Consider the following 28,000-nt stretch of genomic DNA (forward strand, 5'->3'; position numbering starts at 1 on the left):
TAAGGAGGCTGAAGGAGTCCCTTTGCCTCATGCTCTCAGCAGTTGCCAGGATGTTCTGCTTTATGCAGGCTGTGGGGCTCAGCTGTGTCCCTGAGGCTTGCCCCTGGGTGGGCTTTCCTCTGGAGCTGAGAACTCTGCAGCTGAACCTGCTGAAGTGGTGCTGGGAAGGGAAGCACGTAGTTAGACGGCCACAGAGAGCTCTCTGTGCTGCTCGTGAGGGTAGTCAGCCTTGCTGAACAGTGCTTCCAAGAAGGAAGAAGCTGAAAAAGTATTTCCCAGCATTTTGCTCTGGAGGGCAGTATGGGCTGAGTGGTTGCCAACGGTGCTGCTGGAATGAGAGTTGGGGAGCAGCTCCTGCTGCTAACCAGGAGGAGTGCTGCTAGCATGGACTGCAGCTGGTGCTGCAGAACAGGTACCTTATGCCCACGAGAGTGGGACTGCCAGATAGAACCTCATTGCTCTGCATCACTGGTCCAGAGGGTTCAGAAACACCAACCATGTGCTTGACAAACATAACCCTGAGTATTTGCAGGCTGGGTTCCTGCTCTCCAGTGTTTGAATGCCCTGAAGGAAATGCATTGTCTGTCTTCCCATTTTTTTTTCCTTCCCAGCTGTTTCAGTCCTCCTGGGCCCAGCTTTGTACCACCTTTCTCAGAGGTTTTGTTTGACCTTTCTTACAGGAATTTTCGGAAGCACCTCCGCATGGTGGGGAGCCGAAGGGTTAAAGCACAAAGTAAGTGAGAACCTGTAAGATGTGGCTGTGAGGAGTTGGGGTTTGTGCTGGTGGTTTACAGGGAGCCCAAGTTGTGCACTGATGCCAGTAGAAAGAAGCTAGCGTTGGGCTGGAGAAGGGATTTGACCTGCTGATGCCATTTTAACTTATGAAGAGAAGGCCAGGTTGTTGCAAGTCTCCAAGACACACACGGATACCTGCAAGCAGCCTTTAAGCTGTTTCCAAAGACCCTCTGTGTTGGCCGTGGGAGATTTGCATCCCCTGTATGAGGTGTGGAAGAGCTGCAGCATCCTCGCCCCACGTCTGCGTGGTATTTGGTGATCTCCGGTGTAGCAGTGAGGAGAACCAGGACTGAAAGTCAAGCAGAATGAGCTGCCTGGCTTCTGACTGAAGGTGTGGACCTGCTGTGGTTCCCTGGAGGGAGTTGTTGCTGTGTGTGCCATGTGGACCGGAGGCTTTCTCTTTTCTCCTCCCCCATCCCACCACCATATCTTCCCCACAGCAGGGCCTGGGAGAGATGCCCTGTGGGATCTGAGGGGGAAGGTTGCAGAGAGAAAGAAGAACAGGGAAGAGATTGGAGCAAGGGGTAAACAAAGGGAGCGTTGTGCCTTACTTGGGAAGAAATCACCTCTTGGGCCTGGGAAACAGCAGATCCCTTTCCACAAGGAAGGCAGTGCTTCTCCAGGCTGGGACAGCTCTCTCATAGCCGTGGAATGGGCTGATGGTGGTGCAGCCAGCCCCTGAGAGCTGAGAGTTGTTCCAGAAGAGGAAACAGCTTGTTCTTGCCACCGCCTGGCCAGGTGTCACGTACAGACCCAAGTGCTGCTGGGTTGTATTTGCATTGAATTTCCTCTCCATTCTGATATGCTGTGGGAAGTAGGCAGCAAACAGCATCGCCTTTTAAAGTGTCTTTATTGGCATCTGAGTTAGCAGTGCCTGAAATGCAGAGGGCTCACCTTCACCTAGAGCTGTCTGTAAGTTCAGGCATGCCTCTCTGCCTTGGTAACTCTCGGGTCATGTTTTCAAAGCTTTCTCCACGTGCTCAATAGCTACTTGTGTTGTTTTAAATGAAAGCTGAGGATGGAAATCACCTGAAGAACATCCCATGTGATTTGTTTCCCTGGACCCTCACGCTTGGACGCGCTGCAGCAGGAGACAGGTTCCTTCTCAGCTCTTCTCTTGCCCTGATTTCCTGTGTTGCTAATGTGAGATGCTGTTGCTAGATATATACTTCATCGAGATTGATCTGTCTGCTACCAGAAATAGGCATTAGTGGCCTTAAGTGGCTGTTAATGTGGATGTAATGGGGAATTTCCAAAGTTAGACCTTATGGTTGGTGATTCTCAGAAATCTGCCTGCAGGGCGGTCAGCTGGGCCAGGCTCCCTGTGTTCTGCTTGGGAAATGCCAGAACAAATGGCCCTTGGAGAAGGTAAAATGAAATATATGTATCTGTTTAAAACAAAACAGAGGGGTGAAAAATGCTCAGCCCACAGCAGGTGAACGAAAACTGATGTATTTCTTCTGGTGCCAGAAAATTTGGAAAGCATGAGCTTTCTAAAGGCCCCTTCTCTGATGGAACAAAAGAAGAAGAGAACGTCCTAAAACACGAGCAGGGAGAAATGACTGGACAGCTGCCTCCTTCTAGTTACAAGCATCATTAGCTGTTGTGTGCTCACCTTCTAGTGAAGGCTTTTGAGTCAGAGCATTTACACTGGGATATTGGAATTGCCCTGATGAAACTGATGTCAGAGCTGTGCACGTTTAAGGGAGCGACCGTCAAGTGTCCCCATTTTTCTGTGTTATGTGTCCTGCAATGGCTTGGCTCAAAGTGGGCATTTCTGCTGCCTGATGTCTGGAAGACAGACCCTTGTTTGCTGTGTGGAGAGGACTCGTGTTTGGCAAGTGGAAGAACAAGCACAGGGGAGATCGTGATGTGTAGCTTTGGTGGAAATCTACTGGATGTTTTGTTTTGCTGGCAGCAACCGAGGTGGCTGTGGAGTCTGTTAATGTCGTGCTTTGGTTTTATCCTAGCATTTGCCGAACGGCGTGAGAGGAGCTTCAGCAGGTCCTGGAGTGACCCGACTCCCATCAAAGCTGATTCCTTCCATGACTCTCGAGAAAGTGAGTTCTGAGTCCTTTGAGCTTCCTCCTGTGGCCAAACCCTCCAGCTGAGGCGTTGACTGGAGTCCCACTGGAGTAACTTCTCTGTTCCCTTTTGTCCCGTTTGTTATCCTTATAGTCTCATGAGATCTGAGCAGATAATACTCTGGGTATATGCACCTGGTCATCTGTGTGTACCTATATTTACAGGTAGAGCACCAGCACACCTAACCTCACGTTTTTGTGCAGCAGCCAAAGGACGTGCAGTGGTACAGCTCTCTTATGGCTCTCTGTTCCCACCATCCCTTGTTTGCTTGGGGGCAACACCCTACCTGGAAGCACACCGGTCCAAGGTTGCATTCACCATAGAGGGGCAAACCTTCCCTGTTTCCTGTGCAGGAGCCCCTTCTGAGCTCTCCTGTAGCTTAGAGTAATTTGGAGCACAGCTGCAGTGCTCCTTGAAATGTAACTTTGCTTTCCTGTTTGTGCAGGCTGCACAGATGATAGCTTGGGGCGATCTGGTCTTGGGGCTGCCAGGGATTCCTCTGGAAATCCTCAGTAATGCTGCAGTGGTTCCGCTTGTGGGGACCCAGGTACTGTGGTGATAACTTACAGAAGGAGATGCCAGCATCTTCCCACTGCCTTTTTGTTTTGTTTTGAAAAGACAATGGCTGTTTCACCCAATTTTCATTTGAAATCCTGCAGGCGAGGGACTTAATGGTTGTGAGTTTGCCCATGCTGACATGGGTTGTATTTATTACATAAAGTTCACTGCTGAAATCGACTGACCTCTCAGGTAAGCGTGAGGTCCAGCCCTGCTGGTTGGAGATCACACCGTGCCAGGTTGCAGGGGGAGATGTACAAAAGGCCAGGTTCAAAACATGACCCGATGGTTCCTTTGCAGTCTGATTCTTCCCTGCTCCCTCAGCTAACTCAGAAGCGAATGGAGAAGACATGGTTCACACAGCTGTGTTTGGTGCTCCAGCACTGTCCAATGGCATCCCAAAAGATACAAGTGGAGGCACCTCTGTTCTCTTTCCTCACTCCCTGCCTTAAGGGAACCGTCTTTATTTTAACATTTAACGGTCAATTATATTCCTTCCAGATGTTTTTTTTTCCCCAGGAGGCATTGAAGGCCAACAGGTAAGGTGAATTTGGAGAGCAAATTCAAGTATACTGTGGAAATACTACTGTGTTTGCTACAGCCGTCCTCGCGCACCGGGATTCTCTGCCAGGATCAATTTGACTAAGAAGGCAGAGTTTCTGTATAAGCTCTGAGAAAACGTAGTCAGACCAGGAATTATTACAAGGAGACCAGCTTTGGAGTCTTTGGACTTTTGCTCATCAGCTTGGCAGTGTTCAAGTGTAGAGAGTCTGTCTGCATTGCATCTCCTTCCCCGTTTCTGAAGTGACAGGGTGACTGTTGTGAATTAGCATTTGAAAGCTTAAGCTTGGTGACTGTGAGAGTGATGAAATGTTATGTGATGTGTGGTATCCAACTCTGTGCGCACTTGTTGTTTGTCAAGAGACTTTGTCTGTTTGGAGATGCCAGCCCCGACGTGCAATGTCTGTCACTGTGTTGGAAGGAAGGAGGGCACAAGTCTCATGGCTTGTGCTTCTTGTGATGTAGCTGCCAGACAGGGCTGAGAGGAGAAGGAAAGCTGTTCTGCCCTTGTGATGCACGCTGTGTTCTGACAGGCCATGACCTTCAGGATTCCTGTGGCACTTTGGATGGTGACTTTGACTTGAACTGGGAAGCGGAAAAGGAGCTCGAAGCCATGGCGTGTGATGGAGAAGACTTTATTCCACCAAAAATAATGGTGAGTGTTTCTAAGCCAGCTACCTTTGTCTGTTCAGGCCCCGTCTGTCTTCTGACAGCTGCAAAGTCTAGGATCTTTGGGGTGAATGAGATGCTTTTTTTCTTTACAGCTCATTTCTTCCAAGGTGCCCAAAGCTGAGTATGTCCCAACGATTATCCGCAGGGACGATCCCTCCATCATCCCCATTCTTTATGTGAGTACATCGCTTCTGCTCTGCCCAGGAGGGTGAAAGCTGGTTCCACACAGATTGATTTTCTTTGTTCCTATGACAGTGATTCTGAAACACGATTGTGACTTGGAAAAGCTGAAAAGAAAGGGCTGGGTGTGAGCTGGGCTTAGGTCTGGGATTTGGAACAGCTTTTGGGGGGCTCAGGTCTAAGTGAAAGAGCAAGGTGGGGTGGAAGCTGCGTATGTGGGATACCAGCCAATGAAGGCACAGCCAGGCAGAGGGTGAGCAACTGAAGCTGAGGCAGGCCTGAATAGAACTTCATGTTGCCACACTCAAGACTTCTGTTTCTGTTGGCCATTTGTTAGCCAGCTTGGACGTGTGTAATACCATCAGTTGGATGCACAACATGGGCCAAGAGGCAAATACTGATTGATAACATTGACAGTGTCTGGTGGTGTACGCTTTGGGCTGGTCTGTGGGTGTCATCTCCAAGTCTTTAGGTGAAGTTGGCCTCCAATGGACCACTTGGTCTTCAGCTTCTTTGCTGAGGTGTGTTTTAGGGTGATTATTCCTGCGATGCGACTTGGAGCCACCAGTGGGTTAAAATGTGCTTAAGGGAATGTTTGTCTGGGAATATGACCATGTGAGACAGAAGACTTGAGTGATGCTATGGGAGCTGGTGTAGTGCTGCAAACCTTGATACATCTGCTCCTTTTTGCTTTCCAGGACCACGAACACGCCACGTTTGATGACATCCTAGGTATGCTGAGTGTTATTTCTTAACTCCTGCCTGCTGCAAACATATCTGATCAGTATGTTAAGTCACTTTGCCCTGCACTTCAGCTACCACGTACAAAGGTGTTTTTATCACCCTAATGACACCTGGCACTCAGTGTGGTGCTATTGCATTTGCTGCCATAGTAGAACTTCACTTCTGTAGGTAGTTTTCTATGCTAAGGTCACCTATTATGAAGGAGAAGCTTGAATCACAGGGCAGCAAAGATGCTGCTGTGAGGAGGTACCCTCTTAGGTGAGCAGGGGCTCGGGACAGCTGGGTCTGGTGCAGCACTGTAGTCAGTATAGAGCAGTAGCTGGTGCTGTTCTGTACCTTGCCTGCCCTTTGATGGGCTGTGGTTTCTCATTTGCCAGAGCATTAAAGGTAAGGATTTGCTCTGCCATTATTGAAAATGCACGCTGAGCATCTTTTAGAGCCTGGCCTGAACTCCACTGAGAAGAAAAAGAATGATTCTGCAAGGTTCGTTTTTCACTTCCTCCATGGCTCATCTTTCCCAAAATGTTTTGTTTTGTTTCCCAGAGGAAATAGAGAAGAAGCTGAACGTTTATCGGAAAGGCTGCAGGATCTGGAAGATGCTGATATTTTGCCAGGTAATGAAAGTTGTTAAGAGAGGGAGTGTTTTGTCACAGATTACTCTTTTTCTGTAGGGAAAAGTACATAGAGGAACCAGTATTGCAATGTCAGGTTCTGTTCGAGTAAATGCATTCAGCTTTCACTTCTCCTTTGCCCAGACAGCGAGCCGTCACAAGTTGCTGTGACAGCAGCAGATAACATTAGGCTTAGTGCAACCAGCTCCAGAGCTGGGTTCCTCCCCAGCTGCTTTCAAGGAAACCTAAACAAACCGGCATCGGCGGTGCCCCCAGAAGGAGTTATTTTGGAGAAAGGAAGGTGTATGTCTGATGGGATCGCTGGAAGTTCAGCTTCAGTGTGACGCTGACAAGTGGAGGATGGTGCGGATCCGACCAGCAGATGGCACAGCCTGCAGTCCCAGCAGAGGGCTGAAGCTGCAGGCAGGGGGAGCAGCGCTGGGATGGATTCAGGCTCTGCTGTGTCTGGGGCTCGGAGGGGATTTTCTTCCCGAGTCTCTTTTCCTGGGCTCCCCCAGCAGCTGTGCACGGAACCTCAGAAGGAGAAGTGAGGAGCCTAACGTAAACTTCCCGTTACAGGGGAGTTGGACTGGATGACCTTTAAAAGTCCCTTAACTCTAAGGGCTGTATGACTCGATGGCAGGTGCCTTGTGCTGCAGGGTAGCAGCATTTGCCACCCACTGACCCAGAGACTGCGACTCTTAATTTTCTTGATGTTGTATTCAATCTCTTTATGCTTGCTACTGCCAAATACCGGCTCTTCTACACTGACATCTCGCCTGCTTCTCCTGCTGTGCTCAGCTTCTTGTCTGCCTACCGCAGCAACTCCCCTCACAACCCAAATGAAAGGGGCTTTCTTTACTTCCTCACTGTTCTCCAGCCACCCACAGTGAAGGTTCTGTTGTGTTTTTCCCTTATTACTGTGTATTTCTAGAGCGAGGTGGGTATGATAACATTAACAAATGGATAGTCCAACCCCCGACATGTTCTGTATGTGAGAACAATCTGAGTTAGTGCTTATGGTGTCTCCTATGAAGGCTGTAGCAGCCGTGCCAGCCTGCTGTGTCCATTCTGCTCCCTTGTGGCACTGCTGGGTATGGCTGTGCTGAACATGGAAGGTCTCCAGGTTCTGCTCCTTCAGCTGTTCTGCATCTGTCCGTCTCTCTTTTGCAGGGGGGTCCAGGTCACTTATATTTGTTAAAGAACAAAGTTGCCACTTTCGCCAAAGTGGAGAAGGAGGAAGATATGATCCTGTAAGTGTCTGTGTTATGTTCTGGAATCACATAGTGTTTTTCTGCCCTGTTTGCTCTGTGTTTGTAGCACGTGGTCCGGAAGGAGAGGCAGAGGTTGCTGGGATGGTTTAACCTGGGGAGGGAATTAAATGGCAGCTTACAACTCCTTGAGGGGGAGCTGGAAAGATGACAGAACCAAGCTCAGCCCAGGGCTGGTGCAGCTTCGGGTCAGGTCAGCAGAAGATTTATGCTCTTATCTGCTGTTTGGTTCGTCTCTGGGCTAGAGATTATCGGAAGAGAAAAAGGCATTTCCTCCCTTAACAAAAGCAGTGCTGACTAGAAACCAGAACATGCACCTCGTGCCTCTGGGGCTTGGGAGGAGCTGAGGTGGCTTTTCGTAGCAGGTGACTAGTGGCAGAAATCCAAGCTATTCCCCCACAGCTGTCTCTGATAACTGCCCTTCTGAATGCAGGGGGAAATGGAATTTGTCTCTGCAAAGCCTGCTCAAAGTCCAGCACGTTGCTGAGGCAGTTTTGCTTTTCCTTGCAGAGAGTTAAGCTTTGCCTGTTTTGCTGCCTGCTTCCTTGTGCTGGCTCAAGTGTAATTTGTCTAACAGTGCTTCGTTGTGGGGGAGAGCTTATATACCAGCCTGTTCCTACACAAAATATTGTTGGCACGAGAGCTGAGTATTAAAATCAACATCTGTTCAGTGTTCTCATGCTCTGGCACAAACGCCATCAATAAAAGGCACGTGCACGTGCACCTGAGGAAACCAATTTCTGAACTACATCTTTCATTTCTTCCAGCTTCTGGAAGAGGTTGAGCCGTCTGATGAGTAAAATCAACCCTGAACCAAATATCATTCACATCATGGGCTGCTATGTTCTTGGAAACCCCAATGGGGAGAAGGTAAGAGCTTTGTGGGTCGCCTCTCTGGGAATGAATGCTGAGTAGCACCAAGCCCAGGGAGGCAGCAGACCCGCTGTGCTGCCACATCCTCTCCTGCTGTGTAGAAAATGCTGCACCCCATCCCACCGGTGGTTGTTGGTGGCTGAAGCACCCTATGGGTTGTGCCACCCCCAGAGGGCAGAGGGAATGGTTATTGGCATGCAGGAAGGGATGGGTGCTGAAGCCTCTAGGAGAGCAGTCAGTCAAAGCATTTGATTTATTTACTTCTGAACTGGATGTTTCATTTAATGGACACATAGTTGATTGCTTCCTAGAGGTGGGGGTGAAGGATGAGCAATTCTGGGTGTCCTACAGTTCATCTCTGTTTTCAGCTCCTAACTCCTCTGTGTTTTTCTTTCAGCTATTTCAGAATCTGAAAAACTTAATGAATCCTTATAGGGTTGCCTTTGAGTCTCCACTTGAACTTTCAGCTCAAGGTAATTTCTACTCTGGGCAAAGAACCGTATTTTCCAGATCAGCTTATTTCCTTCCATGGGCATCTTCACAACAAAGCAGTTTTGAGCTCCCTTAAGCCTTACCGTGATCTTTTTTGCTTTGTAATCACCTTTAGTGTGGCTCATTTGCTGAGCCGAGCTTTCCCCAAGCAGTTCCTCCTTGTTCACAATTTAACTGTTCTGCTTGTTGTGCCTGAAGCTGCAGAACCTCTGCCCAGGACAAATGGCCTAAATAATATGCAGCTCTCCAGGCTGGATTTGGAAGATTCATCACTTTACTGGGATGCGTGGAGCCCATGGGAGACATGGGAGCAGAACTGTGGGTGTGCAGGGGTTTCTTCTCCAGAGCACTCAACCACCAAGCAGGTTGTCTCAGTAGCAGGTGATTTGGATGGAGCCCATTGCAGCCATTTTACACCTCAGCCCACTTTGCTTTCTTTTTCTTCCCCACCCCGTATCTCAAGACATTTCAAGGCAGTATGGATTTGTTTCCTGTTCTTTTGTGCACACTTTTTTTGGTTGCAGTTTCACAGCTGCCGTTCTGAAGTTGCCCTCATTAATTTATCTCTGCCTGCCCCCCAGTACTTCCTTCTTTTGGAAGATGAAGGCGCACAGCACTGGGCTGTAAGCTGTTGAGTCCTTCCTGTGCTGCTTACAGCTGGCATCAACACTGCTGGCTTATTCTTAGCCCCCTCTTACCCCAGTAGGAGTGTGCAGGAGCTGAGCACATCAGTGCTGTGCAGCATTCCCTGTGTGTCCTGCCATGGTTTGGTTGCACGGAACCCGAGCAAACACGCCTGTACTTGTGTATCAAAAAGCAACTTGTAGGGAAATTCCTATGTTTCTGTACAGCCCAGCAGGCAAGGCAGCAGACTGTGTGTGTGCACTTGAGCAGCTGATCCTCCAGGGGGCTTTGCTGAAGGCTGTGTCTGAATTTATCCTGTTGATCAGTCCGGGACGCACTAAGAACGTAACCCCTCTAATCCTTCTCAGAGTCATCTGAAACTAATCTTCATCAGGCCTCAAAAGCGAAAATCTCTTCCTTGAGCCCCGAGCTGTGGTTGTTTGTGCCTTGTGTTTTCCAGTGGTGGTCCTGAGTGCAGGGTCTGCTCAGCCTGCAGCCACCTCACGAGAGCCCAGCTCCAGTCCGAGGTGCAGAACTGACATCAGTGTGTCCTGTTGAGCCTATTGCTGTGAGCAGAGAGAGCTCTGCAGACAGGGACAGCCTGTAAATGTTCATTTTCCCCCCTAAACCCACAGTTCTTGTTTCAAGCTTTTCGTGTTAATTATTTCATCGATTGCTCCCAGTTTTTACAGCGAGTTGACTCTTGATGTGTGACATTCTACGCTCAGTGTAGTGCTGCCTGGTGCAGCCTATTGGAGCCATTATCTAGTGCTGCACTTTCTGCAGTCAGTGCAGAGGTCTGAGTCTGGAGGCACATACAGTGTTCAGCTCCCAACCCCACAGACCAACCTTGCCAGGGGATTATGAGGAGCCTTTCAGGGTTTGAGGATGCCTAAAAAGGTGCTTGCTTCTCCCAGGCACCTTCGTACACCCTGGGGTACATGCTGCATGTCAGTGTCCTCCAAACGGGGATATCTATATGGGTGTGCTGGTTTGTTTTGCTTTTGGTCTCGTTTCTCTGTTGTGCTGCAGTGTAACCCAGCCCCTCTGCTTCATCTCCAGGTAAGCAAATGATTGAGACTTACTTTGACTTCCGCCTTTACCGCCTCTGGAAGACCCGCCAGCATTCGAAACTATTGGATTACGATGACATTTTATGATCTGGAGAACGCTTTGCAAGAAGTTGTTGATCACCAGTGTCCGAGAAGTCATGCCTATTGCAGAGAGACTCTTTTATTGGCACAGGGAGCCCTACAGGAGGCTGCAGTGCTAAAGGGAGGGAAGAAGGAGCCCTCGGAAGTGGATCGGGAAGAAAGTCTCCTGGGTCAAGAGAGACTGGAGGGGAAGGGGTTTGGCACCTCGCCTGCCTCGGGTCAGAGCCGTGGTGTCTCAGGAGGAGTCGTGTGAAGTGAGGACAGGATGGAGTTCCTTGCAGAACTGAGCTGTTTTGGGTCAGAATGGGCCAGATTTGATTCCAGGTCCTTTTAAAGACTTATAAAGCTCAGGTTTTCTTACTAAATAAATAAATAAATTACCCATGCACTACAACAAAGAAGCGACCGGAGCACAGAGGAAAGGAAAAGAGGGTTTTGTACTCATGGGACCTTCTGTGCCTGGGGATCTTGGAGAGCAAGGACTGCTACACCCACTCCTGCAGGCTTACATCGAGACGATCCAGTTTCAATGTGAATATACTGGAACATAGAATTGAAGTCTAACTTTTTGTTTTGTTTAATAGAGAATAAGTGCAATTTTTATCGAGAGGAGGGTGAAACCCCTCCTGGTATTTAATTAGTTAAAAATAACACACCAGTAACCAATAGATGAGGTATTTTTGGTCTGCTTGAAAATATATTCAGAATGGTAATATATCTTCTGTAGACGTATTTAATCACCAGCAAACTTGGTTTTAACGTAACCTGGCAGACCCTGCATGTCTGCCACATTGACTAACCTGGTTTGGTTCATTACTTTCAGAGTAGCTGTGTTGCACAAGTTGTATGTGCTCTCACGAATGTATATTTCTCCTCCAATTAGACACAACTTTGTTACTATTTTGCTGCTTGCAAAACTATGTGACTTTAGTTTTGCTGAAATATTTTAGGTTAGTAATGCAGCATCTGGCTGGGAGGCCTCAGCCAGGTTCACTATGATATGAAAATGAATGAGATATTAATAGCCATGGCAATCATTCATGCCAGTGTTCTGCGATGCATTGAGAGGTGAGTTCTCTTTCCGGGCTGGGTTCAGAGCATCAGGATCCTTCCTGAAGAGTTCAGCACGAGTTTGGAGCATGAGGTTGAATCTTCCCTCCGTTCACTTGATTGCAAGTTGTTTGTGCATAGATCCCCTCTTTTCCAGTGCTAGAAAGACCTGTTTGTTGGGCAGAGCTGCTCACATCCCGTCCTGTGCAGGACAAAGCAAACGAGGGGCTCTGTTGCAGCAGCTGAGGTTTGAGAGCCCGGATTCGTACTTGTTCTTTGAGGATGTGTTTTGGAATAGATCTACTTTTTGTTCCTTTAGCACAGGGAACGATTCTGGGAGGGCTTTGGTTTGGTTTTCTCCATCTGCAGCTCTCCAGAGGACAAATGGATGCCACTTGCAGTCTGTGCAGGTCACCGGCTCTTCTAGGAGGCGATGCACTCCATTTCTTACATAAGTAAAATGTACTGGAGGTGAACAGGGATTGTTTTCCTGATTTCCTGGGACCTAAATTGTCCGACTGTGACGTGATGGCAACTATATGTACAAACCGTGTTTTAAATACTTGCAAAAAGCAGTAGTTGTGCTGATCTGTAGAGTCCTCCTTCCCTCTGTGACGTGTGTGCTGTGATCCTGGGGGCTGGCTGCTGGCTGGAACTGCTGACCCCTGTACATTTAGAGCAGTTTCATAGCAAAGCTTCTGAAGAAAGACTGTACCTATAGTAAGTAAAGGGAGGAATAGGTGGAGAGAGGGAGAGGTTGGAGCCATGAAGGCAATGCATTGAACCCAACAGCTTGGAGCTGCTTCTCTGCCTGCTGGGCTCCAGCCCCTGAGCCAGCTTTGTTTCCAGACCTGCAGTGAAGGGGACAGGCTGCAATATTTGGCAGATGATGCCAGATCTAAAAGCAAAACCCACATGGATGCCAACCATCCGTTACTTAGCGTGGTGCTTGTGAGAGGTGGGAGCCATAGGTTCAGAAAGCAAAGCCATGTGTTATTTAGAGCGTGGTCATGGCAGGATTAAAATGCTGACACAAAACTCTCCCTTTGTGACCCTTTTATGGTTACGCTCCTAACGGCAGACAGACAACTTGTTCTTCCTCTTTCTTTTCTAAAGTCCCAATTTGGTGAACTTGGTAGCATGAATGTAGCATTGTGGAGCTATTGAAAACCTTCTGTATCTGGGAAAGGGCCCATTTCTGTATCCACTTAGTGATTTGTCTGTACAACTATTGTGTATCTATTAGCATTGACCGCTTGTGGAACTCGGGTTGCAAAGTAGAAAGGTGTTTCTTGCATAACCTCTGTAGGAAGATGTGTGTTGGAGCAGAGCGTGCCGCTCTGCTGGTGCAGCTGACTGCAGTGCGGTGCAATGACAGACAGCAAACACGTTCCTCTCTTTTCCAAAGATCAATAATCAACCAACACAGTTTGTGATGTTTGTGACGTGAGCGTTTTATTTCTGTTGTAGCATTCCTTGGGCTCGAGGTGAAGCGTTCTCAAAGCTGTGACTGGGGAGACAATGGGGCGCTGATGTTTTCTGTGCAAATAGTGTCATTGAAGTGTTTTTAGGTAGGAAAAAAGCAATTCTTCCCCTTTTAACCTCTTGAATTTTGTAGTCGGCTGCTGGGGAAAGGAGGACTCAGCAGAGAATAGGGTGAGAAACATCACAGTCCGTGCTGTGTTTGCATCGCCAGCTCTTGGCACACATCCGCTCTGCAAATAGCTGCTGCTGCTTTGGGACACTGCTGTGTGGGTGAGCTGTGGCTGAGAGTTCCTGTTCCCAGTGTTGAAGGTGGCTGCATCACCTCCAGGCAGCACAAGTGGGGCGGTCAGAAGGGCAGAAGGCATTGATGCTGAGCAGCCCCAGCACAGGGAGAGCTGCAGGGGGCATCCTGAGCCCAGGCTGTGCTGGGAGGTGCACAGCATGCTCGGTCTGCTCTGTCTGCATTAACATTTGACTCACCACAACCCAGTTGAGGAGTGGCACAAACATACCTTACCTACGGTGCTTCGGTTCAGGATGCGATACGTGACTGTAATTGGAAAATAATCCTTCCTGTCCCTGTGGCAACTGGTGCGGGTTGCCATGCAGCAGAGGATGTGCCAGGTTGTGCCATGCAGCCCCACTGCCAGCAGCAGGAAGCAGATCTGCAGCCACACGCTGAGCTGAGTCACTCTGTGTTGGCTTTCCTGATGTTCCCTGGAACTGGTGATGCAGGCAGACCTTCCCGGCAGGTGTCACACAGATATCCTCCCTGGGGACATCCAGCACCAATCCCACCTTCCAAGCCATCTATAACAATAAGGTTGTTTGTGATCCCACCAACCGGAACATCTGCGCCCTTCTGTGTCTTTCATGGGATTGTGTTTTATTTCTCAGGCATGGAAACGCAAGCCAAAGTCAACTGGAAACTGTTATGGTTTGACGAGAAATCAGCCTCCTGCTAACTGTGTTTGTTGGAGTTGAGTGAGCACATGGGTGGTTTAATGGCTGTGAACCTGACAGTGATTGCTGTTATCTGGGGTAATTGTGCAGGGCAGTCAGCAGGGCAGCAGGGCAATAGGATCTGGCAGCTGCTTTCATTCAAAGGTGAATTCTGTCCAATGCGCTTCCCATCGAGATGGAAAACTTGGAAGAATGGAAGTTATAAAATATGGATATTAAATGTGAAGAATCCCCCTGAAAAGAAACTAAGCTGCATTTTTTCCATTTTAGTGCATCCTTAAAACTGAAATAGGTAAGGACATATAGGAAGCATCCAGGGCCCTGTGAGGCAGTGATGGCCAGGCAGCAGTGCTTACTTAATGGGCACTGTGCTCTCTGCACCCAGACCAGCTGATGGTTATCACAGCAGTAGTGGCCCAGCTGTGTTCCCAGCCAGCAGAGCTGTGTGTGTACCCCTTCTAACAGCATAGCCCACAGTGTGGGCTGCTGAGTGCATACAGCAATAAGCTGCCAGCACAGCACCTCCCCTGCCCCTGCTGTCATCGCTTTTAGTGTGTCTGACACTCATCTGCTTCCCATGGCTGCGTGTGGGTGTGATGAGCTGTATGCAGGGATGGTCCTTACTGGGGAATGGCACTGCAGTGGTGCTGAGAGGGCTATGTCTGTTATTGGGTGTTGAGCTGCAGAGGACTGAAGGAACCAAGCGAGCTCTGTGTGCCACATCACAAGGAAATGCACTGGAATTGGACCCGAGTGAGCACGAAGGGGCCGCAGATTTTCCACTGTGTGCTTCCTGTTGTTCTTTAACAACACTATTCCAGGAACTGGGCGACTTCAGTTGCAATGCCAAGCAACAGCCACAGCAAAAACCGTGCTTGCAGGCCTGGGAGGTCAGCATGCTTTTAATATCTCAACTATTTCTGCAGAGCTCAGGCGGCAGTTCCCATTTCCAGCTTCTTTGCTCAGCTGGTTGGAGTTGGAGACGTCAGCCCCAGGAGAGCACCCGGGATGGAGGGCTGTGCTGGCTGCAGGCAAAAGTCTGAAAGGAGGCTGGAAAACACAGCTTGCCACCTCTGAGCTCAGCAGGCCCCACACCAGCAGGCTGCTCCTTGGGGAGGAGGAAGGAAGCTGTTAGCACAGCCGGGCTGTGGGCTGGCTCTGTGCTGGGGGCAGCCCTGTGCCATGCAGGAACCCGCTGCCGCCCGGAGCGTTCCTCTAAGCCTATCTGCTGCTTTGTGTATGATAAGCAGGTTTCAATGACGTGGATGTTTCTAGGTTTTAAGATGTGATTTAATAAAAAGCGACATTTCTGGGAAAGCAGGTTTTCTCTCTTTTTTTCTTATCTTTTGTTGCTCTCAGGCTGAGTTCGTAAGCCCAGGAAATGCCACTTGGCAAAAGTGTGTGCAGAGCCAGCAGGGAGGGAGGAACCGGCGCCAGGCACTTCTCAATGGCAGCAGAAAAGTAGAGAGCGGAGCTGTGCAGGAGCACCGTGCCCTGGGGAGAAAAGCAAAAGCTGTCAGTGCTTTAAAGGTGGGACATTACTGGGTTATTTTTATCTCTCACCTTCTTCCTGCTCCCCTCACGCAGGTGACGTGGGGACAAGCCCAGGGCAGAGCAGGTGGATTTTCACACTGCCCCATAACAAAGGGCAAGGAGGGGAAAGTCATGCATGGCTGAGTCCTGCTGGCCCAGCTCCCTCCCTGCTCCCTCCACACCTGGCTGCACCTGGGCTTGTCCCCGTGCATCCTATCAGTGCCAGCTGCTGGGTGTGGGCCCGGCACTGACGTGTTGTACACCCACTGCATCCCTGCGCAGCCATGCAGCTGTGCTGCTGGGATGCTGTAAGCTCGTGCCCTGCTGCACGGTGGCACTCTGCCATCACACAGTCCCGCTCCTGTCCCCTGCCATTGGCACACCTGGGTTTTGTCACTGTTTGTTTTCGTGCCAGGATATGAGAGCTGAATGGGATCCCCGGGAGCCTCTTAGTAAGAGCGCTCAGCTGCTGCTCTGGCAGAACCCATGGGTGTAAATGCAGCGATGGGGATCAGCTCCAGGGCATTCAATAGTTGGCCAAGTTTCACTTTCCAGTCCCTCACGCTGTTTCAGGCTCGGCTGGAACAAAGGCAGTTGATGGGAACTATGATAGAAGGCCCCACAATCTGGGCTGGCAGGGGAGGAATTGAATAATGGCCGCGTTTTTTCCATCAAGGCAGGAAGGCTCACAGCAAAACCACCAGATGTCAGCTTCGGTCCCTGCAAAGGGAGACGTTTCCTTTGTGCCAGGTGCAGACCAACCGTGGGATTCATTATTTCAGGATTTGTGGGCTTTACACGGGCTGAAAACCCAACAGAGACAAGACCATGAAAGAGAAATCCAGCAGTACAAAGGCACATTGTTGGCTCTGTGAGTGCCTGAGCCATGAGTCACCCGACGCAGGGAAACGTCACCGCCTGCTGCCCTGTCCTGGTGCCCAACCCTGGGCACTGCTGTGGGACACTGCGAGGGCTGCAGTGCAGGACGGCACTGAGTGTGCAAACTTTAAACCGGCCTCGTGTTATTAAAGCTGAACTGCAAGGAGCTGCTCCCTTCCATCGAGTCGGGCTTGCGCACGCAGCCAGAGGTGGACGTTGTACCCTTTGCAGCACAATGGCAACGCTGGCAATAAAGTTCCAGCAGCCACTCGTTTCCAGGTATGGCTGGAGGTGCACAAATGGCTCCGTTTGGGCTCAGTAGTGCAAAGGTGGGAGCCTTATCAGCAGGATGCAACGCTCCTTCCAGTAAGCAGGGCTGTATCTGCAGGGTGAAGCGCCCATGCCGTGCTGGGGTGCGGCTCCGTAACGCCCGAGCAGGCCGGGACTGAGCGGTTCTGGGCAAAGGTTGTTCACGTCACCGCGTGCCGATCTCCTCCGTGCCTCCCAGGCTGGGGATTGCAGCACACAAACACTGTTATCTGAGGCACGGAAAGCCCTGAGCTCCAGATTGCTTCCTGCTCACATGGGCTTCCCAATGAAACGTGGTGGCGGCTGATAACAGGCACTGCCTGGAAGCGCAGCGCTGGCGATGCTCTTCTCCGTGCCTCAGACAGTCTGTTCTGCTGCACCGCCACTCTTCCGAGAAGAACTCCTTCCTAGCATCCAACCCGCACCTCGCGTGCTGTAACTGAAGGCCGTCCCCTCTCACCCTATTGCTGTCGCATGGGAATAGAGATCCCCGCATCCCCGCGTGCCCCGATACGACCCGCGCCATGCGACGAAGGCGGCCCCAACTCCGGGCGGCGCCGCCCCGCCCCGCCGCAGGGAGCGCCCTCCGCTCCGCCCGGGGACGCGCTGCCCTCCCGCCCCGCAGAACAGCCCGGGGGCGGCGCTGCGCAGAGCCCGGCTCAGGTGCGGCGGGAGGAGGAGGAGGAGGAGGCGGCGGCCGCGGCGCGGCAGTGCCCTGAGAGCCGCCGCCATGAGCAGCGCGGAGCCGCCGCCGCCGCTCGGGGCCGGACCGCGGGCGCAGCCCGCCTGGAAGAGGGAGATCCTGGAGCGGAAGCGGGCCAAGCTGGCCGGGGCGGCCGCCGGAGAGACGGAGCCCGCGGCGGGTCGGGGCCCGGCAGGGACGGGCGAGCGGCTGGTGGTGGCCGAGAGCTTGGGCCCGCTGCGCGAGAACCCCTTCATGCGGCTGGAGAGCGAACGGCGGCGGCTGCGGCAGGGGCTGCCCGGACACGGCCCCGAGGCGGCGCGGCCGCTGCAGCAGCTGCTGGAGCTGTACAGCGCCGTGCCGGGCATCCGCACCATCCGCGCCGACAACATCCTCATCATCGAGTCGCAGCCCGACGCCGCCGCCTGCTTCGCCGACGGGGAAGCGCTGTCCGGGCGCCGCCGGGAGCCGCCGGCCTCGTCCCCCCCGCGCCGAGCCGACCCGCTGCGGGAGCTGCTGGCCCGCCGGGGAGCCGCCGTCGCCGAGATCCGCGCCGACCGGGTCCTGGTCTACGAGGCGGCCGAAGCGCCGGAGCCTCCCGAGGCCGCCGAGCCGGGCACCGTCAGCCGTCTGCTGGAGAAGTTCGGGCAGCGACCGCGGGGCCGCCGCCGCCGGGGCGGGGAAGCGCCGTCCGGGGCCGCCGCCGTCGCCCCCCGGGCCGGGGCCGCTCCCCCTCCGGCGGCTCCGGGCTCCCCGCGCTCCTCGGCTCCCCCCAAGGCGGCGCCCACCTCCCCCCGCCCCTCGGTCCCGAAGGCCGCCCCGGCCTCCCCCGGTGCTGCGGCCCCCCAGCCGCTACCGGTCCGCCCCCAGCCCGCGGGTCCCCAGGCGGTCCCGGCGTCCCCCAAGGCTGCGACCCCGCCGGCGGTCCCCATCTCTCCCGCTGCCCCGATGGGTGCATCCAAAGCCGCAGCTCCCCAGGCCAACTGCTTCCTCCATAAGATCGGCTCCAACTCCTTCACCGTGACCCCCCGGGGCCTCCCCCCTCCCAGCCGCGTCCCCGAGCCCCCCCCTCCCAGCCGTGTCCCCGAACCCCCCCCTCCCAGCCGTGTCCCCGAGCCACCCCCTCCCAGCCGTGTCCCCGAGCCCACCGCCCGGAGCGTGCCGCCCAAAGGGCTGCCAGTGCCATCCACCAGCGCTGCCAACGCCAGGAGGCCAAAGCCGGAGGAGGTTGAAGTGGCTGCATCACCCCCACCCAGTGCCAGTCTGGCCCCCAGTGCCACCCAGCCGCTCTCCGCGTCCGCCCCCCGGGCCGGGGGCTCCTTTGAGATCCATCCTGCCCCCAAGCCTGACCTGGCTGCCATCCCTGCTCACGACCTGCAGGCTCAGGCCTTGGCCAAGCTGCGCCTGAATTCACGCAACTCCTTCCTCTTTGTGCCCCGCCGGGATGGTGGCACAGCTCTGCCTGCAGCCCAGAGCAACAGGACGGGGCCACCGCCGCCATCCCCGCAGCAGAAGGTCCAGCAGGAGCCCCCGCGGGTTTCCGCTGCGGAGCAGGAAGAGCCCATCGCTTCCCCGCCGGCGCCTCTGGATCCGTCGGTACCTGTGACTTACATCGATGACATTGTGGAGCCGGACGGGGAGCTCTCCCCGAGGGCTGCGAGGACAGAGAACTTGGATCAGCCCGGAGGAACCGGCCCTGAGCTGGGGATGGACATTTCCTCCGTGCCCCTCTACAGATCGCACTCCCCTGGGCTCCACCAGCGGGGAGGTAACACCTTCACCGTGGTGCCCAAAAGGAAGCCCGGCACCTCGGGGCCACAAGGTCTTAGTGAGGCTGGTGGGAGGCCTCAGCGGGAGGAAGAGGAGGAGGATGAGGAAAGCAAAGGAAGAAGCAAAGCTGTAGAGAACGCCGATGGGCCCCAGGTGGGAACGTCCCACAAAAAGCGCTACCCCACGGTGAACGAGATCGAGGTGATCGGCGGGTATCTGGCCCTCGAGAGGTCCTGCATGAGCAAGACGGGCTCCCGCCGCAAGAAGGTAATGGCCTGGGGCACCACTATGGGTGGGGGGCCCAAAGTTGCTCCTCACTGCTCTTGGTGTGTCTTCTTGCAGAGCTGCTGGGCAGGGAGGTGGGCAGCACAGAGTGGGATGCGCTCGGTGGTAACTGCAGGGCTTCCCTGCGATCTGTACTGGGAGATACGGAGACAGAACGTGAGCAGGTTGGGGGAGGCAGGAGGTGGAGGGGAGCTGTGCGGGTGCATGGCTGTGGCTGTCCCTCAGCCCTCACTGTGTGCTCTGAGCTCCCCGGGATCACTGGCATTGCACAGTGCCACGCTGCTGCCTTCCCCGGATTAGGGCCCTATTGATAGAGGCTCGGGGATTAGGTCTCTATTAGGCAGAAAGAGATGAGCGCTGACTTAACTCCCCCTGATGGGATTGTGCCACCTGTCTGCTCCGTGGGACAGCAGCTGCTCAGCTCTCAGAGCTGCAGGGTTCACCCATTGCTCCGAGTTTCCTAAACTGAGTGAGTGTCAGGGTGAGTTTTGACCTTGCTGTGGCAGCTCCTGGGTTTTGTGCCCGCTCCTTTCCCTGCACAGGGCATGGCCTGACTCTGTCTGGTATCTGCGGGATGCTGTGGCAGATGGAAAGAGTTCTGTTTACTCTTAACCCAGAGGATGTTTGTGGCTTTTACTCTGGATAATGAGGCTGAGTGGTGATGCCTGAAAAGGAAGGAGCTTGCATGAGAGCGCATTCCTTGGTCTCTTCCCAAGAGATCGCTGTGTGTCGTCAAGGCAACCGGCCAAAAACATGAGTTGTGTTTTGTAGCTATGTTGGGCTTTTCGGTTTTGGTCTGAGCTGGGCAGGAGCAAACATTTGTGTGCTGTCCCCATTGGGCCATTGAGCCACCCATCCCCACTGAGTGCAGTGACTGTTTGTGGGGCTGTCTGCTCCAGCTGGGACCGGGGGGGGGGTGGAAGCACAAGAGGAATGGAAAAGCTGTCCCAGCTCTTGAGTAGAGGCAGCTCGAGCTGCTGAGGTGGGACAGGCAGTCACAGAGCTGTGATGGGGAACATGGGGTTGTGTGGGACCGAGGAGGGCAGAGCCCTGTTGTGCTGTAAGTGGGGAGTGGGCTGCCTGTTCAGGCAGGAGGCTGAGCGCTCCTCCTGCAGGTCTGTCCCAGGGCCATGTAGGTCTGTCCCTCTGCTCTGTGGCCATTCTGTACCACCATCAGTGCAGGTGCAGCGGTGCAGTGGCTGCGGAAGAAGCTGGCTGAGTTGTCAGCTCAGCAGTGAGGACAGGATACGTGCACAGGGATGGGAGGAGACCTGCTGACCCTTGTTCTAAATGGGGCACTGGGGAGAGGATGCAGAGCGTGGCTGTGACCTCTGTTCAGTGCTCATCTCCATCCTCTCTTATGGCAGCGGAAGCGAGGAGCCATCAGCCTGTCAATAGCCCCAGGTGGAAGGAAAGGCCTTTCTGCAGGGTGTGGATCTGTTGGATCTCTGAGGATAAAATTTGGCTTTGGTTGACAGGAAGCCGTCCTTGGTTACCTGCCAAAGTAACTCACCTGGGGCTGTCAGCGTGGTAGGGATCTGAGGTTCTGTGTGATGTGGCTGGAGTGTTGCAGTGAGCGCTGGAGGAGGACGGCCAGCTGCTGGGTCCAGTGGGGAGCCCAGGAGTGAGCTATCTGGCTTCAGGCTTTTTTGTTTTTATTTACCTTTTTGGAGAGCCCCGTGCCTTACCATTTTCCATTTCCCATGCCTGTGCTGTGCTGGTGGCACTGCGAGTGCTGCCTTGAAGGAGGGGCTGTAGGATGTATCTGAAGGAATGTGCTGGATTGTTGGTAGGTGAGGTCAGCCGTGGTGATTTCTGCTCAGAGAGTTTCTGCATGTCTGTGCTCAGCGTGGGGCCCTCCCCAGCAGAGACGGTCTCGGTGTGAGCAGAACCACCCCTTTCTAACTGTGCACCGGATGGCTGAAGGCTGCAGTGCTTAGAGCCTGAAGCACCCGGCAGGCTGGACTGGGTGCATTGTGCGTGGCTATGTTGTTTTCTGTTTACTTGCTGCCTGCCAGCGCCTCCAAACGCTGCTTCTGTGGTACCAGCCCAGTACCAATGGAGCACATGAGTCACGTTCATCTCCTCAGCAGTGGGAGGGCTGTTGCAATCTGGGGTTCTCCAAAGCCTCACCCTGTGCTGAGCTGCTCCTGCGGTCCTGCAGCTCACTTCCACCCATCTCGTGTGAGACAAACGGGGCACCAGAGCTACAGTAAAAGCAAATCAGAAGCTGGTGGGATGTGCCCAGGGCTCAGCCCGGCCCCAGAACGTGAGAGGTTTGGAGTGCTTTGTGCTCTGGATGGCTGTGCGGGAAGTCACACTGAAGGGTCTGTCATGCCGAGAGACTTTGTAAGCATCCTGGGAAGTGCTGTTAGAGAAGGCGCCAGGCCCTGGCACTGATTGCACCGTGGTTTTGCCTGCTCTCTTTGTGCATTCAGATACATCCCATGCAGGGAGAGCTGGCTGACCCCTACGGGCTGAGCAGTGCATGGATTCCTTGTTGAGCTGTGGAAGGCTGTGGCTCTGCGTGCAGATGGGCAAAGGGACGAAGGGCTCCTTTGGTGAATCGCTGCTTTGTGCCTGTGGCCAGTTGGGCACTGGGAGCTCTCCTTGGCTGCCGTGGTGAAAGGAAGAGTTAAAGAAGAGCTGTGTGCCCTGTGATGCTCCGGGGATGTCCATCCCTGCCCCGTTCTTTCTCAGCAGGAATTTGAAACTTCCCCATGTCTTGTGTGAGGAGTTTAATATTTCGAATCTCCATGCATTGCTCCTGTCTACCATGTGCTTCAGCATATTGATTACACAGGGCCGCCTTTGTGGGTTGCCTTGTAAATGGAGACTTTCTTGTTTTGCCTGGTGGTTGGGAGCTGGGATGCAGTCCTGGAGGCGGTCTCCCCTTTGCCAGCAGCACAGTGCTGCCCTGATGTGCTTTGCTCTCAACCCTTGGTGTTTCTGGCTCTGTTCAGTGACTCAGTTCTGCAGTTGGTCATCGAGTAAAACCGAGTGTTGCTGTTGGAAAACACATCTCAGAAATCAAGAGATCAAGTGAACGGAAGGTTCAACAGCCAGCAGAGCTGTACAGAGTGACAGAAAAATGCCATCTGTCCTTTCGGAGCACACCTGGAGGGCTGCAGCCAGAGCAGTATGGGGTTAATCTGATAGAGGAGCCGTGTCTTGTCTACTCCATCCCTAGGGAATTCCAAAGAAAAACCCCTCCTTCTTGTTCCAAGGAAAGGCTTTAGATGTACAGATGCTCCTTGTCTTCTCTAGAATGACAGCCAGTTCCTTGTTGATGTGTTGAGGCTACTGCAGAGCTTGCAGCCATGCATAGTTGGTGTGCCTGGGGTTATTCACCAGTTGGGCTGGCACATGGTTGTGTTTCAGGACAAGTATAGGCACGTTGATAAGCTCTTCTGGAATGGGTGACCTTCCCAAAGAGCTTTTATCTCCCAGTTTCAGAGAGGAAACTGTTGCATGAGATTGTATAGATCACTGACTGCAGGGCTGGGTGAGAAACTGCAGTTCCTGTGGAAGGGTGCAGCTTTGGAATGCCGCCGCCTGCTAAGCTTGTGAGCATGGTCAGGCTGGGTTTCATGGCCTCTTGTCTCCTGTAAAATGTGTGCTGCTGACTTCCACTGCAGTGAAAAAGATGTAGCAAAGCTCAGTGTAAGGCTGTATGGAAGCACGGGTTGATTTTCCTTCAGAATACTGATTTATTCGTGCTCGATTGAGGTTTCAGTCCAATCCTGCGCCCTGCAGGTATCAGCCTGAACCTTCCTGCTGCTGCTGAGAAAGGAGGAGGCATTTGGCTGACCAGGCGTGAAAAGCTGCTGAACCAGCTGCTCTAAATCACACCCAGCAGCGTGCTGGCAGCCCACGCCTGCCCTGGGGATGCAGGAGGCTGCACAGTCCCTCATTTTGTCATTTCAGGATTGCATTGCTCGGGGAGGAGAATGGTTAGAGGGGATGAGTATCTGAGAGGAGCAGCTCTGCTGTTGCTTTGGCTCTGCCGTGCCAGCCAAGCGTGGTGCTGATGAGTGGAGAAAAGCCACAATGCAGAGATTGATCTGCACCCTCAGCTCCGGGAGCTCTGTGGTTTGCTCTGATATCCTCGTGCTGGGAGCTGCCATCAGTGCTGCACTCTGCCCTTCACTGCAGAGACTTTCAGGCTTCTCACCCTGACTGTGGGAGCTGAGACCTTCCTTGTTGGTGTGGCTGTGGGTTGGTGATGTTTATTTCTTGGCTGTGCACTGTGGGTGCAGGCTGGTCCTGACAGCATCTCTCAAAACAAGAGACTTCTCTTTTTCCTTTTTGTGTTCCTAAGCCATGTACGACTACCAGCATTGGGCTTGCTGGGCGATGTTTACCCTGGCTTCTCTTTCCTGAGTACTCTATTACTCATTACTGCTCAAATCCTAGCAAATAAATAAATGATTTTTGCTATGGCAACAAGAGCCCAGTGGCTCAACAGCACAGTGCTCCCCAAAAAAACAGCTTGATTCTTCCTGGTGCGGCTCCAATTGCTGGGAGCATTCCTGTGTAGGTGCACGGCTGGGGCTGGACTCTGGTTATGTGACACAGCTCTGCATAAAGCATTCCACTGAGCAAATACTGCTAAATCCCTGCAAACACCCCCAGCTGAAGGCCGCAGTTTTCCACCCCTGAACAGCACTGGCTCTTGGGACGTGTTTTCCTCCTAAAGAAACAAACACGGTGCTTTTATGTTCCTGCAAAGCCAGGGCTGCTGTTACTGAGTTTCCAATTTGTTATTCCCAGCTGCTTCCCAGTCTCACAATAAGCTGTTTCTCCGCTGTTTGCTTTGCCAGGGTGCGTCCTTGAGAGCTCTATGGCAGCAGGGCCCTTCTGTGGTGCGTAGGAGTGGGGTATCCACGCAGACTGGCTGGTGTGGTTTGGGGCCGGCGCTGCTGCAGCTGAATGGGTTCAGCTTTGTCTCCTAGAGCGTGGCAGGGACCTGGTGTTGGCTGTGGGCAGATGGGAGCTGCTTGGATTCAGGCCCGCTGTCTTTGGGTGCTGGGGGAACTGGGGCCTTGCTGTGGGGTGGGGCTGCTTTCTGCCCTTGCCCCATGCACAGCTGTAGCCCTGACGGGCCTCAAAGCTCAATTTCTTACAGCTTTCCTTCTGTTAGCAGAAAAAGAGAAAAAACTGAGCTCTATCTCCCAGGCTTGGATGGCTCAGCAGCTCCATCCCGCAGCCTGGCAGCACCGCTTGGCCCCACAAAGAGACACATTGTGAGCCATCGCTGCTGCCTCGGGCCAGGGAGCATGTAGGTCAGCAATGGGGTGAAGCCTGGGGAGCAGCCCTTGGGTGCTCCAGCACAGGGACGTCTCACTGCAGCCCCCTCCTCTGAAATGGGATCACCCCATGCAGGGCTGCTTAGGACCAGCTGCTGCTCCTCAGCCCGGGGTGTGCTTTGTATGCAAAGCAAAGTGCGGCACACAGGGCAGCTGTGCTGCATCTCCTTCCTACTGCTCATTGCACAGGATGAGAACCTACAGAATGAAGCAAGACCGATCCTGCCCTTTAATTCTGTTCGTAACCCTATTAGCTCAGTTTTAAATGCAGTTAGAAGTAAGGGGATCAAAACACCCTTTTAGGCAGCTGGTCCTGAGCCCTGATCCGCATTGGCTAGATACTCCCCTATTTTTGGCTTAAACGTATTCCTGGCAGGCTTATCCTCCTTGTTTGTCTGTGTTGTGTGCTGGCATCAGCAGTTCTTCTCTGCTCCTTGGTGTTTATTTTCTTGGTGTACTTACAAAGAGCTTAAACGCTTTTCCTTGACCTCTGTTTTTGTTGGTGTCAGCAGGCTGAATTTCAGCTCCACCTGCTCAGGAAAGGTGAATTGATTGTAACCAGATCTTGAGAGCTGTAGGTAATGATTAGGACAGCTCTGAACCTGGAAAGACTACATCTGGAGTTACTGTGTCTGGGTTTGGCCTTTCTGCTCTGGGGAAGTCGGGCCTTCTGCTTTTATTCAGGTGTGATGAAGTTTTCACCATTGCTGAAGTCATGAGGACTTCTCCTTTGCTGTTGTCTAGATGAAGATCTCTTTCAATGAGACGAGTTTGCAGACCATGTTTGAGTACCCATCGGAGAGCTCACTGGCGGAAGAGGAGGAAGAGGAGGAAGAGGAAGGACATGCTTCTGAAACAGAGGACAAATCTCGTCCCTTTCACATTCCACGCCCAAACAGCGTTTTGCATCCCAATGCAGCTAACCCAGGTGGGTGAGGGCAGGTACCGCGGGGTTATTGGTGGTGTCTGACCCTGTCTGTGTTGCTTACAGCTGTTATGTGCCCCTGGAAATGTTAGCAGAGGTGACATGACAGCAGAATTGGTTTTAGTGGGGACAGAGTTTGAAAGCAGATCAGGGAACTCCCAGACCTCTCTTGCATGAGATGCAGTGAAACTGAAAACATGTAGAACTTCCAAGTGCCCTTTGTGCTCAGAGGGTTGGTGATGCTGCAGTGTCTGCTAGCAGCTCTGGGCAGGGAAACTGACAGCCACTGGAGAGCATGACATAGGCTTGTACCTGCAGCAGGGACAGGTTCCTTGTGCGTCCCGCAGGTGGGCAGCTCCCATCTTGTTCCTGCCAGAATTATGACCCCTCTTCCCTTTGGGGTGGTGAGAGACATTCACGTCAGCTTTGTCCTTGCAGCAGATCTATCCAGCTACACCCCAAAGCACTCTGTGAAGTTCAGCGAGTGGCAGGAGCAGAAGTATGAGGAGATGCCTGCCAAGGGACCCCTCCTGAAGGAAGCTGATTCCCATGGGAACCAAGTCATGGTGAGGCTTCAGAGCAGTTTCTGGCTTTGTCGTGGGCTGCTCTCCTTCTGGACAGCAGGTGGGACAGGGTCTGCCTTCTCCAGAACGTGTCTCCTGGGCGGTGAGAGGAGGTTCATGCCAACTCCCACTGCCACCAGCTGCCCTGCCTCGTGTGTGTGTAAGGCAGTCGTAAGGCAGCTGGCCCTCTTTGTGCTGCACGGCACTTCTGGAGGGGAATTCATGAACTCATTAACCCCAGGCAAGGTGCCACCACAGCCCTCACTACCCAGAGGCGTGGGTCCTCGTTTGCTTTTGGTTTGGTGACGATTCCATTTCGACTCTGCTTTCTCCACAGCTCACCCCAGCTGAGAAGGGCGGACTCTCCGACTTCAGCAGTGAGCCAGCTCTGTACTTCTGATTGCTCCATCCCTGAGCCTGCAGCAGCAGCTGCTGGGCAGAGCCTGGCAGTGCACCACAGAAACCACCGCCTGGGTCCCTCCCTCATCACAGTCTTCACAGCATCCTGATGCCAAGGGTGGACTAGATGCCATTGGACATCTTTGGAGAATATTTGCACTGGGTTCCGGGACCTAAACAACTGGGTTTTTTTAATGCGTATGGTTTATTCTCCCTGTGGCCTTGCATATTCCTTGTTCAAGATCAGCTGTTGATTAGACAGGTATCTTAAAGCAATGTGTAACCCCAGGATAGATGTAGATTCTCTCAGTGCTTATGACTCTGCTCATCCAAGTGCTGAGTGGGGCCTGGACAGCATTTGTAACACTTCTCTCACGAGAGGCCCCAGTGAAGAAAGCTGTGGGCAGGTGGCTGGGCTCACTGAGTGGTTCTGACAGCCAGGTTGCAGTGGTTGGAAGAACTGAGGATTGATGGGTTGTTCTCGTTGTGTTTTTGGGTCTCATTTCACCAACTGTCATGGAATTTACATGCCAGTTAAGCTCTTGTGAAGGAAGCTGAATGCACTGTGTAGGTGATGGGGAGGGGAATAAATGCCTTCAGTTTTAGGTGTCACTTTTGCACTGACAGCAGGAAGCACCCAGTCCGACTTGAGCCTTGTGAGGGTTCCCAAACGTTGGCCATAGCTTTGATCTCTCTGTAACTGCTTGTGCTCTGCAGGCTCCACTAACTGCTAATTGTGCTTGTTTGCCTGTTCCTCTTTGTTCTGTTTTGGCATCTAATGGTGCCAGGCCTGAGACTGATGTGTCTTAGGTGGTGGGGAGACTTGCTTCTTGCCTTGCTCACTCTGCTTCCCTATGCAAAGCACAGGAGGATCATTTCACTCCTTCCTTCTGCAGAACTTGAACAAGGAATATGATTTATTTTTCTAGTATTTTTATAGTTCTGTTGTAATTGTTTGATGCAGCCAATATGCAAAGGAATCTCCTCGACTCTTCCATTTAAATTTTCTACGACTGTACACTCAGGGTCAAAATTGCACTCTGGAAAAGACTGAACACTGCTGCTAATGTGATTTGTACTTCTGGGATTAAAAGAGATGCAGTTGGAACAGACACGGCCTCTCTGGGCTTTGTGAAAGGGGCGGTCCCCCACGCGTGGCTCTGTCTGAAGGACCAGGCTGCCATCTTTTGGTGATGTTTGGGTTTTATTGGCTTGTGTATGACATATA

The 28,000-nt window shown here is 52.7% G+C and overlaps 2 protein-coding genes across 6 annotated transcripts in view; both read left to right on the top strand.

Annotated features, from left to right (window-relative positions):
- The window catches only part of NSMF (NMDA receptor synaptonuclear signaling and neuronal migration factor), a 30,269-nt gene extending 18,934 nt beyond the window's left edge, over window positions 1-11,335 (top strand). For 3 of the 4 annotated variants that reach the window (XM_072352504.1, XM_072352499.1, XM_072352503.1), the window contains 10 exons: window positions 681-733; window positions 2,766-2,855; window positions 4,533-4,654; window positions 4,764-4,847; window positions 5,550-5,583; window positions 6,139-6,209; window positions 7,380-7,459; window positions 8,245-8,347; window positions 8,748-8,823; window positions 10,529-11,335. In XM_072352504.1, the coding sequence (XP_072208605.1) occupies window positions 681-733; window positions 2,766-2,855; window positions 4,533-4,654; window positions 4,764-4,847; window positions 5,550-5,583; window positions 6,139-6,209; window positions 7,380-7,459; window positions 8,245-8,347; window positions 8,748-8,823; window positions 10,529-10,626 (811 nt within the window). In that variant the 3' untranslated portion in view covers window positions 10,627-11,335. The remainder of the gene's footprint in view (window positions 1-680; window positions 734-2,765; window positions 2,856-4,532; window positions 4,655-4,763; window positions 4,848-5,549; window positions 5,584-6,138; window positions 6,210-7,379; window positions 7,460-8,244; window positions 8,348-8,747; window positions 8,824-10,528) is intronic. The other variant, XM_072352502.1, reaches the window with a different exon arrangement.
- A 6,143-nt stretch (window positions 11,336-17,478) lies between these two features.
- Window positions 17,479-27,884, top strand: TPRN (taperin). Of its 2 annotated transcripts, none has more exons than XM_072352448.1 (4): window positions 17,479-19,558; window positions 25,630-25,813; window positions 26,249-26,376; window positions 26,711-27,884. In XM_072352448.1, the coding sequence occupies exons 1-4, from the start codon at window positions 17,570-17,572 to the stop codon at window positions 26,771-26,773; spliced, it is 2,364 nt and encodes a 787-aa protein (XP_072208549.1). In that variant the 5' UTR covers window positions 17,479-17,569; the 3' UTR covers window positions 26,774-27,884. The 2 variants fall into 2 exon arrangements, with proteins under 2 accessions (XP_072208549.1, XP_072208550.1); XM_072352449.1 differs by having other exon boundaries at window positions 26,252-26,376.
- The last annotated feature ends 116 nt before the right edge of the window (window positions 27,885-28,000 follow it).

Source organism: Excalfactoria chinensis, chromosome 18, assembly GCF_039878825.1.
Source record: "Excalfactoria chinensis isolate bCotChi1 chromosome 18, bCotChi1.hap2, whole genome shotgun sequence".
Taxonomy (NCBI): domain Eukaryota; kingdom Metazoa; phylum Chordata; class Aves; order Galliformes; family Phasianidae; genus Excalfactoria; species Excalfactoria chinensis.